General features: G+C 71.4%; 1 protein-coding gene across 1 annotated transcript; it reads right to left on the reverse strand.

The window, feature by feature from the left end:
- Window positions 1-622: 622 nt before the first annotated feature.
- On the reverse strand, window positions 623-8,159 carry RAPGEFL1 (Rap guanine nucleotide exchange factor like 1). Its single transcript, XM_037411225.1, has 15 exons — window positions 7,699-8,159; window positions 5,476-5,554; window positions 4,828-4,978; window positions 4,648-4,745; window positions 4,300-4,412; window positions 3,955-4,122; window positions 3,777-3,874; window positions 3,556-3,678; window positions 3,291-3,469; window positions 3,126-3,216; window positions 2,982-3,032; window positions 2,650-2,737; window positions 2,493-2,557; window positions 2,136-2,190; window positions 623-974 (listed from the first exon to the last, which is right to left on the reverse strand). Exons 1-15 carry the CDS (start codon window positions 8,111-8,113, stop codon window positions 850-852), a joined length of 1,899 nt encoding a protein of 632 aa, XP_037267122.1. The 5' UTR covers window positions 8,114-8,159; the 3' UTR covers window positions 623-849.
- Between the last annotated feature and the right edge of the window lie 2,099 nt (window positions 8,160-10,258).

Raw genomic sequence — 10,258 nt, forward strand, 5'->3', positions numbered from 1 at the left:
GAAGGGCGAGCGGACACCGGTCGCCGCCATGTTGGGAAGGGCCGGCAGGCCCCTGGTCGTCGCCATCTTGGGAAGGTCACCGTGGTGGCCCACGCTGCCGCCATCTTGAGAAGGTCAGGGGCCGCGCTCGGTGCCGAGAGGCGGGCGGGGGGGCGATGCCCGCGCCCCCCGCTGCTCCGGGCATGACCTCACCCGGCAGCACGGCGCTGGCGTCGCTCCCCGGCATGACATCAGGAGACGAGCGCTGGGACAGCCTTTTATTGGGGCTCCGCGCCCCCCTACCAGCTTTCTTTCTTTTTTTTTTTTCCCCTTTTTTTCCTCCTTTTTTCTTAAAAAATAAATGTACAATTCCTGATGGCAGCTCGGTACAAAATATACACGTCTGGGGGGGGGGGGGCAGGCGAGCGGGAGGACATGTACAAAAATAGAGGGGGGACACACACACCTCAGGGGGTCTCTGCACCCCGGCTGGGGGTGGGGGGACACCCCAGGGGGTCCCTGCACCCCGGCCAGGGGGGGATACACGATACCCCGGGGGGTCTCTGCCCCCCAGCCAGGGGAGGGGGGGGTGCACCCCAGGGCGTCCCTGCACCCCAGCCAAGGCGGCGGGGGGGGGGGGGGGGGGGCGGGACAGTGGGGAGCCAGGGGGACATGGGGGACATGGAGGAGGGGGGGGGATGCACCCGGGGTCCCCAACCCCCCACCCCACCCCGTGCCAAGGGTGGGGGGCAGCACCCCGCTGCACCTCCCGCCCTGCCCAGGCCGGGGTCCCCTGGCCAAAGTGCGTCAGTGCTGGGGGGGCCGGGCCCCCCGGCGGGTGGGGGTCCCCAGGCGGGGGCCCCCCGGCCCTCACTGGCTGCCGGGCTCCAGCTTGTAGGAGAGCTCGAAGAGCAGGTTCTGGTTGTCGATGACGCGCAGCTGCCGCACGTAGGCCTTGGTCTGCAGCTGCCCGGGGGAGGCCTCCAGCTCCAGGCCTGGGGGGGGGTCAGTGCCAGGGGCAGCGCCGGGCAGCCCCCCGCCCACCCGGGACCGGGGTGGGATGGAGGGATGGAGGGGGATGGATGGAGGGGGATGGATGGAGGGGCATGGATGGAGGGGCATGGATGGAGGGGCATGGATGGAGGGGCATGGATGGAGGGGCATGGATGGAGGGGCATGGATGGAGGGGCATGGATGGAGGGGCATGGATGGAGGGGCATGGATGGAGGGGGATGGATGGAGGGGGATGGATGGAGGGGCATGGATGGAGGGGCATGGATGGAGGGGCATGGATGGAGGGGGATGGATGGAGGGGGATGGATGGAGGGGGATGGATGGAGGGGGATGGATGGAGGGGGATGGATGGAGGGGGATGGATGGAGGGGGATGGATGGAGGGGGATGGATGGAGGGGGATGGATGGAGGGGGATGGATGGAGGGGGATGGATGGAGGGGGATGGATGGAGGGGGATGGATGGAGGGGGATGGATGGAGGGGGATGGATGGAGGGGGATGGATGGAGGGGGATGGATGGAGGGGGATGGATGGAGGGGGATGGATGGAGGGGGATGGATGGAGGGGGATGGATGGAGGGGGATGGATGGAGGGGGATGGATGGACGGGGATGGATGGACGGGGATGGATGGACGGGGATGGATGGACACGGCAACAGTGGGGTGGGGGATGGAAGGATGTGGGATGCAGGGATGGACAGGGATGGAGGGACAGGGATGAAGGGGGACGGCGATGACGATGTGGGGATGAAGGGATGGAGGGACAGGGATACAGGGACAGGGATGCAGGGGTGGAGGGATGGGGATGCAGATGCAGGGATGGACAGGGATGGTGCCGTGGGGATGGGGGGATGGGGATGCAGGGGGACAGGGATGGAGGGATGGGGATGCAGGGATGAAGGGCAACAGCAATGGGGATGTGGGGATGAAGGGACGCAGGGACGGAGGGACGCGGGGACGCAGAGGGACGCGGGGACGGCAATGCAGGAATGGGGATGCAGGAACGGGGATGTGGCTCCAGCACCAGAGGTGCAGGGCCATGCACGTCCCCCCACCCTACAGGGTCAGCCCCCTCCCACAGCACCGGCCCCCCACCCCTGCCCAGCCGGGGCTGCGGGGGTCCCGGCCCCCCACCGTACTCACAGAGCGGGCGGCTCCGGTACTTGCGGATGGTCCTCACTTTCTCGGCGATGCAGTGCTGGAACAGAGAGCACCCCCCCATCGGCACCAGCCCCCCAGGACCCTGCCTGGCCCCCCAGGGACCACCTGCCCCCCAGGAGCCTGGGGACCGTACCCCCTCTGGGATCCTGCTGCACACCCTGGGGCATCCCCATCACCAGGGTCTCCACCTTGGGGATCCTATTCTGCACCTTAGGGACCCCACATCCCCCAGCACCCCCCACCCCAACCAGGCAGGAGGGCTCCAGCCCCCCCAGTCCCCCTTCCCTGGCTGCACCCCAGGGATCCCTCGGCCATGTCCCCCCAGCAAAGGGCACCCACCAGTTTCTCCACGTTGACCAGCCCGTCCAGGAGGGTCTTGCTGCCTTCATGCAGGAAGGTCAGATCTGGGGGCGAGCAGGGGGTGAGGGGGACCCCATGGGGCAGCAGTGGGACCCTGGCCCCCCATGGGGCGCGGGAGCCCCTGTGCCCCCCTCACCTTTGAGGATAAGCGGCACAAAGGGGATGAGGGGGGGTTTCATCTTGGCCAGCACCTCCCGGTAGGTCTTGTGGTTCCTGCAGGGGTCCTGGGAGGGGGAACACGGGGGTTCAGGGTTGGGGGAGGGGGGCTCTTTATGGGTGCCAGCACCCAGCCCACCCTGGACCCCCGCCCCCCACAACACCAGCTTCCATGGGCACAGCACTGTGGCCATTGCTGGGGGCCTGGGGGGGGGCAAGGACACCCCGGGAGAGTATGAGAACATCCCCCACCCACCAGCTCCCCAGTTCCCCCCCAGGGTGCTGGGGGGTCCCCAAGACCCACGGTCTCACCGTCAGGTTCTCGAACTTCCGAAACAGGTTCTTGAATTTCCCCGGGAGCTTCTGCAAAAACAAGTCCCGGGGGCAGCCATGAGCACCCAGGAGGGGCCCGGGAGCACCCAGAGGGGGGGTCCAGGGCACCCCCCAGCCCTTTACCTCCCAGGTGAGGCGCAGGCGGCTGATGGCAGCGTTGTTGAGCCCGATGACAATGGCGTAGAAGGAGAGCATGTCCTGGTTCTGCTTGCATCTAGGGGGGGGGAGAGAGGGTGAGGAGCGGGCAGGGGACCCCCCCCACACCCCCAACCCCGGCCCCGCACTCACATGGCCGCGATCTTGATGAGCTTTTTGAGGAGGTGGGCGCGCTTGCCCAGCGCCTCGCAGAGCAGCAGCTCGGTGCCCACCCAGTGCTGCACCTCGCTGCACCGCTGCAGCAGCAGCTCCAGGTTGGCCGTCTCCCGCCGGCCCCGCTCCCCGTGGAACACGTAATCCACGAACTCCAGCTGCCGGGATGCGGGGATGCAGATGCCATCAGGATCCCCTGCCAGTGGGCAGCCCCCCGCCGCCAGCCCCCCAGCCCCCAGCCCACCTCGTGGATGCAGCGGAAGAGCTCCCAGTGGAAGGCGGTGAGGTGGTTGGCGATCTCCTCCGGCTCCGCGCGGTGGATCTCCGTGTCCCCGGGGACCACCTGGATCTCCTCAGGCAGCGGCACCTGTGAGAGGAGGCGGGGATGCTCAGAGGGTGCTGGAGGACACGGGGGGCTGCAGGAGGGTCCCCCCAGGCCCAGGGGGTCCCCGGCACGGTGCTGACCAGGGAGTCGAAGGTGTCCCTGGTGCAGGCGAAGAGGTGGCTGTTGATGCCCAGGGTGGTGAAGACGCACTCCTCGCTGGGCTGCAGCACCGCTTTCTCTGCAGGCGGAGCGCGGGCAGGGGCTCAGCACCAGCCAGACCCCCACCCCTGCCCGCAACGCCGCCGGCCCCCCGGGCACCTCCGGATGAGGCCATGGTGACGAGGATGAGGGCGTCCTCGCGGGCACTCTGCTCCTCCGAGTACTGCAGCTTCTCGGTGACAGAGGCCAGGATGTCCTGCACCGAGGCCGAGAGGCGGCTGCGGATGGTGACGTACGAGTGGTCGGGCATGTACACGCGGCAGAAAACTGGGGAGAAGGTTTGGGGGGGAGCGTCAGGGCCATGCTGGACCCCCTGCACCTCCCCGGTGTCCTCCAGAGCCCCGAGTGGGGAAACTGAGGCACGGTCTCTTGCAGCCGCCAGTGGGCCAGGGAAGGGACCCCGGCACCCAGCACCCATCCCGGCACCCGGCCACGGTCACTCACTCTCGTCGGAGCCCCGGAAAGCCACCCGTGTCTGCAGGCACGAGTCGATGCGGCGAAAATGCCTGAACAGCGGCTTCACCTGCTTGTTGGGGGGGGGTGTCTCGTCGGCCACCCTGCGGCACAGCAGCGGGGTCAGGCAGTGGCCCCGGCATGGCTAGCACCCTTGGGTGCTGCCCGCCGAGCCCTGCCAGCGTGCTCTGCCACAGCCTCTGCCCAGGTCCTTGCTCATTACCTAAGGGCTGCTAATGAGCTAATGACCCCCCAACTCCTGGGCCACAGCTCGTTGTCCCTCCCCGGGGACCCCCTGAGCCACAGGGACCCCCTGGCCCCCCAGGACCCCCTGCTCACTTGAGCTCCACGGTCTCCACGAGCTGGTGCAGCTTGAGGATCTCATCCTCCAGGTCCTGGTAGAGGGACGTGTCCTTCATGATGAGCAGGTAGAGCTCCTGGGGGGCGAGAGGGGCTCAGGACAGGGGGCTGCAGGGGTCCGGGGTGGGGGTGGGGGTGTCATGGAGTGGGGACACCCACCTTGATCACCTTCCCGGCGCTCTCCTCCTCCTGCAGCAGCCCCTTGTAGGTCTCGAGGAAATGCAGCAGCACGGCCAGCACTGCCCGCTTGCGCCGCAGCCCAGCCCCCTCCTCCCAGCGTGGCAGGGGGCTGCCCGCCGCCAGCATGAAGGTGGCACCGTCAAGGAGGCACCACGGCAAGGAGGGACCCCGGCCACCCGCCAGCACCCACCGCACCCTGGGCACCCCTTGTGAGGCTCTTCGTGCCCACCCTGGTGGCACCCCGCTGCCCACCTCGCACCCGAACCTATACGCCCACCCCCATGGCACCCCAATTCCCTCCTTGCTGCTCCCGTGTGCACCCCCCATGGCACCCTCCTGCCCTCCCCACGCCCACCCTTGTGCCACCCTCATGCCCACCCTGATGCCCTCCTGGCTGCACCCTCAAGCTCCCCCTTGTACCACCCTCATGCCCTCCCCGTGCCCAATCTTGGACCCCTCCCCATTGCACCCACCTGCCCCCTTCACAGCACCCTTGTGCCCACTCTCACTGCACCCCCGTGCCCTCCGCATGCCCAACCTCGGACCCTCCTCATTGCACCCTCACACCCCCCTCAGTGGCACCCCAATGCCCCCCTGCACCCCCTCCCCAGTGCCCCCCAAGGATATTGCTGGTGCAGCTGCTGCAGGAAGCGCTCGGTGGGCAGGAAAAGGGAGTGTGTGAGCACGATGTCATCCAGCAGCGACTCTGGGGGAGATGGGGGGGGGGGGGGGCAGGTGTGGGCACCCTGCCCCACACAGCCCCCCACCGCCACCCCGCAGAGACCCCATGCCCTGCAGAACGGGCGGCCAAGGGGAGCGATGCTAATTCCCAGGGCAACACTGGGAGATGCTGAACCCCACGCCAAGCCCCCCCACCCCCACCCCCCCCCTCCCCCCCGGTGCCTGGCATTGACTCATGGCCCCACTCCCAGCCCCGTGGGGCAGCCAGGTCCTGGCACGAGTGTGGTGTGGGGCAGAGGCACCGGCAGGGCAGGACCTGAGCCGCGATGCCGCAGCACGCCCAACGGCCCAGCGAGAGCCTGGCCATGGGCAAACTGGGACACAGCTCAGGGCAATGGGGAAACTGAGGCAGGCAGCAAGGTCAGGTGCCTGCAGCAAATATTTGGGCGCTCAGGGTGCACCGTGCTGGTGCTGGTGTCAGCCCCGGGGCAGCCGGTACCTGCTGCCGGGCTCTCTGGGTCAGCACAGGCAGCACCAGCCCTGGGGAGGGTGTTTTGGCACGGCATGGCCCGGTGTGCCAGTCAGCACCAGCACCCAGCCGCCACCAGCACCCAGCCGCCACCAGCACCCAGCCGCACAACCTTTGGACGAGGCACCGCTCCCTCGCCCGGCATGAACAACCCTCGACCCTGAGCAGGTCCCCAACTGGATGGGTGCCCCAGGGATGGGATGACAAGACCCCAGTGCCCCCCCCAGGGGCCCTTCCGAGGCTCAATGACCTGTCCCCGCAGGAGGGGCCGTGCAAAGCATCCCCCCCATAGCTGCCCCCCAGGCTCTGGCCCATTAACCCGGCCGTGGATCTGTGCCAAGGGGGGGCTGGGGCTCCCCTGGCACCACCGCGCCGGGGCACAGCGCCCGCCGGGGACAAGGTGCTGCTGAAAGCAGGACACGCTGTCTGGGGCACGGACGGGACCCCTCAGCCCCCCCCCCCCCCCCAGCGCTGCTGGGCCAGTGCCCCACATCCAGCACCCCACATCCAGCACCCTGCACCTGCCTCGGGGCACGCAGGGACACCCGCAGTTGGGGGGCACATGTACCCAGCTCTGCCTGGGGGCCAGGGGTCGGACACCCCTCCCCCCCCTCAGCCCTGCAGACAGCAGCCCCCTCCAGTCCTGCCTCAGTTTCCCCACCCCACTGCAGCACCCACCCCACCCCCAGAGCGGCAGAGATGGCTTTCCCACAGCGGGGCTGGTGGGACACTCCGTACCCCCCCCCACCGGCTCCTGTCCCCCCCGCTCCCCGCCAGCCTGGGCACCGCAGGGCCGGGCCTGGCAGCGTGTCGGTGCAGGCAGGGCCCGGCGCTGCCAGTCCCATCTCGCTCCTACCCGAAGGGCTCCCTCGTGTCGGTGGGTGCGCCCTACCGGGAACGTGGGGCTGGGGCTCCCCGATGCCCCCCAGCCCTGCGCCCCAGCAGCCCAGGGGGGTCGGCCGGAGCAGGGGTCCCCACCCTGAGGAGCACCCCCAGCCCGCCTGCACCCCCCCAGCTCCGCACACCACAAACCACCCCAGAACCTGGCACGGGGAGCCGCGGTGGGATGGCACCGGGGCACCGGGCAGCCTGTGCCGGAGGGATGGGGCATCCACCTGACACCCCCCCCCGCCATGCTGCGGCTCTGGTGGGGCTAATTTTAGCAGCGGGAAGATGTTAAAAATTAATCAAGCGGGAGGCCAGGGCTCGGTGCGGCGCGGTAGCAGCCGGTGCCCGGCCAACCTCGGCCTCCGCCGGGCCTGGTGCCGCCACCGATCTCGGTGCCCCGCCGTGCCCCTCACCGCAGCGTCGGGCCGGACAGCGCTGCCCCGTGGGCCCCCTGCCCACCCGGCTGCCACGGCTGCCCTGGCCCGGTGGGACCCCCGCCTGCCCTTGCCACCCACCTGCGCCCCACGCGGTGCCGCCCCCCTCCCCGCGCACCCAGCATCGCCCACCCGCATCCATCACCGCATCCCGGCGGCACCGGCCCGGCGGGCGCCCCCCCGCCACCTCCGGCCCCCCGCCTCCAGCGCCACCCGCTGCCGCATCGCCCCCCCCCGTCCCCCGGGCACCCCCGCAGCCCTCCTCCCGCCGGGACCCGCAGCCCCCCCGTGGGTCCCGCAGCCCCCGAGCCGCGGTACCTGCTCCGCAGCCGCGGCCGTGCGCGCCGCCCGCCGGCAGCCGCTCCAGCAGCGCGGCCAGGAGCCGCTCGGGGGGCGCGGGCGCGGCGGGGCCGCAGCCGCAGCCGCAGCAGCAGCGGGCGGCGGGCGGCGCTTCGGGACTCGGCGGCTCCCGGTCCCGGTCGCGGTCACCAGCCGGGGACGGGTCCTCCGGGGAGCGGAGCGGCGCGTCGGGCGGCCGCAGCTCCAGCCAGCGGCCCTCGCCCCCCGGCAGCGGCCCCGCCGGCCCCGCCGGTTCCTCGGGGGAGGCGGCCGGGCGCGACAGGCTCTGCCGCCGCGCCGCCGGTGCCGAGCCCTGCGCCGCTCCCGGGGCGGCGGCGGGGCGGGCGGGCAGGTGCGAGCCCGGCTTCTTCAGCAACTTCTCCAGCGGCTTCATGGCCGCCCGGGCGCGGCGGCGGCGGCGGCGGCGGCTCAGGGGGCCATGGGCGGCGGCGGCGGCGGCGGGGCGGCTCCGCTCGGCTCCGCTCGGGCTCGGGCCCCGGCGCCGCTCCCCGCCCGCCCCGCGCCTGCTGCGCGCTGCGCCCCGCCGCGGCCCGCCGAGCCGCCGCCCCCGGCCCCGCCGCCCCGCCCCGCCCCCCGGCCCCGCCGCCGGCACCTGCCCGCCCCCGCCCCCGCGGCCGCACCGGGACGGGCACCGGGACCGGCCCGGGAGTGCGCGGGCAGCGGGCGGCACCGCACCGGGGCACGGCGGGGGCGGCGTGTGTGCCCCCCGCAGCACCGCGCAGGTGATGCGTCGCGCAACCCCGCAGCCCCTCCCGCAGCACCAGCGCACCGGGGACACCGGCGCAGTCCCCCCCGCCCCCATCACACCATCGGCACCATCACCCGCCTCGACCGAGGGGCAGTGTCACCCCCGCCGCGTGCTCACACCCCTGTGACACCCCCGCCCCCCCCCCCCCCCCCCCCCCCAGCATCGGCACACCGGGGACACCGGCGCAGCCCCCCTGCCCCCGCCGTACAGCCGGGTGGGGGGAGCACAAGCCCCCCAGCCCCCCCCCCCACTGGCACCATCACCCACCTCGACCGAGGGACGGTGTGTCCCCCCCACACGCGCGCACACCCGCGTCACACCCCCCCAGCACCCCCACGCGGCCCCCCGTGCCAGCCCACTGCCCTGGGGCACACGGGACCATCCCCCACCCCCCCAGTGTCCCTCCCCAGTGTCCCCTCCGCAGGGGGCACATTCCCAGGCATGGGGTGACCCACCGCCAGCACCCCTAGACCAGCCCTTCGCAGCGTGGGAAAGGGCTGGGGGTGGGCGCAGGACCCCCCACCCTGGCACGGCCCCCCCGGGCAGGGCTGGGCTGGGCAGGGCAGGGCAGCTGCCTGCCCCCCCCCCCCCCCCCCCCCCCCCAGCCGCCTGCCAGGCTGGGAACAGGCCCTGCCGGGCTGGCAAGCCGGGGCAGGTGCCAGGGCAGGGCAGGGTGGGACGTGGCGCCTGCTCGGGGCAGAGCCACCGTGCCCCCTGCCCCCTGGGTGCTGAGCACCCACCCTGCCCCGGCCCCGCTGCCCCCGGCCCCACCGCGAGCGGCTGGGGAGGCGCCGGGGCTGCGTCCCTCTGGGCAGGGCAATGGCGGTGACAGCAATGGGGGGACAAACCCAGCGTGTGTCCCCCCCCAGTCACCAGCTCCTGGGTTCATCCCTTGCAAACCCCCAACCCTGCGATAGCTCCGGGGTGGGACGGTGGCAATGGGCAGGGGGACATGGCGGGAACCCTGCGGCCCGGGGGGGGGGTTGGGGGGGGGATGGGGGGTCCCGGCAGCTCCCGCTTTGTTCCCACTTCGCCTCCACCGGCAGTTGCTTGGCAACTCCATCCATGCAGCCGCGGGAAAACAGCAAAACGTGTCCCCATGTCCCCACCCCCAGCTGCACGGGCCCGGTGGGATGGCACGGCATGGCACGGCACGGCACGGCATGGCACGGCACGGTCCTCCTCTGCCCCACGGCAATTCCACCCGTCCCACCGGGCCCCAGAGCCCAGACGCCCACACACCCCACCCGAGACCCCAAAACAATCCCACCCAGCCAAGCTCCGCTGTCCCCTCCGGTGTCCCCTCCGCCTGGGGTGGCCGGACGAGGGTGCCCAGCCCCTGGTGCCAGCGGTGCCCTGGCCAGGCTGCAGCCGCACGGAGAGGGGCTTCTCCTGACAGCGGAGGCTGGAGGAGGCAGAAGGGGAAACTGAGGCACAGAGGCTGCGCCCGCCGGTGGCAGCGGGGCCAGGCAGGCGGGAGGGACCTGCAGCACCGTGCCAAGGGCACCGCTCGCCCCTGGGAAACGCACCCCAGATCCAGGCCCATCGGCTCAGCCTGGCTCCTCTCCCCCAGCTCAGCATGGATGGGGGCACTGCTGGCGCAGAGCAAGCTATTAGCTTAATTAATTTGCTGTTATTTCTCCTAACGAGCTGGGATCTGGAGCGGTCGCTTCCCTCCCAAAGCCTGCGCCTCCATTTGCAGCCGCGCTGCGTTCCCCCGCCCCGCTAAGCGAGCAGGGGGTGCGAAGCCTCCAGGCTCTGCTCAAAACA

The sequence above is a fragment of the Falco rusticolus genome, chromosome 18 (genome assembly GCF_015220075.1).
Source record: "Falco rusticolus isolate bFalRus1 chromosome 18, bFalRus1.pri, whole genome shotgun sequence".
Taxonomy (NCBI): domain Eukaryota; kingdom Metazoa; phylum Chordata; class Aves; order Falconiformes; family Falconidae; genus Falco; species Falco rusticolus.

Bases quoted from the DNA above. Each gene is read 5' to 3' on its own strand.
- RAPGEFL1 (XM_037411225.1), bottom strand. From the start codon at position 8,113: ATGAAGCCGCTGGAGAAGTTGCTGAAGAAGCCGGGCTCGCACCTGCCC. The intron at 3,679-3,776 runs GTCAGCACCGTG...CTCCTCTCACAG, and splicing joins GGGACACCTTCGACTCCCTG to GTGCCGCTGCCTGAGGAGAT. The intron at 2,558-2,649 runs GTGAGGGGGGCA...GCTCGCCCCCAG, and splicing joins TGTGCCGCTTATCCTCAAAG to ATCTGACCTTCCTGCATGAA.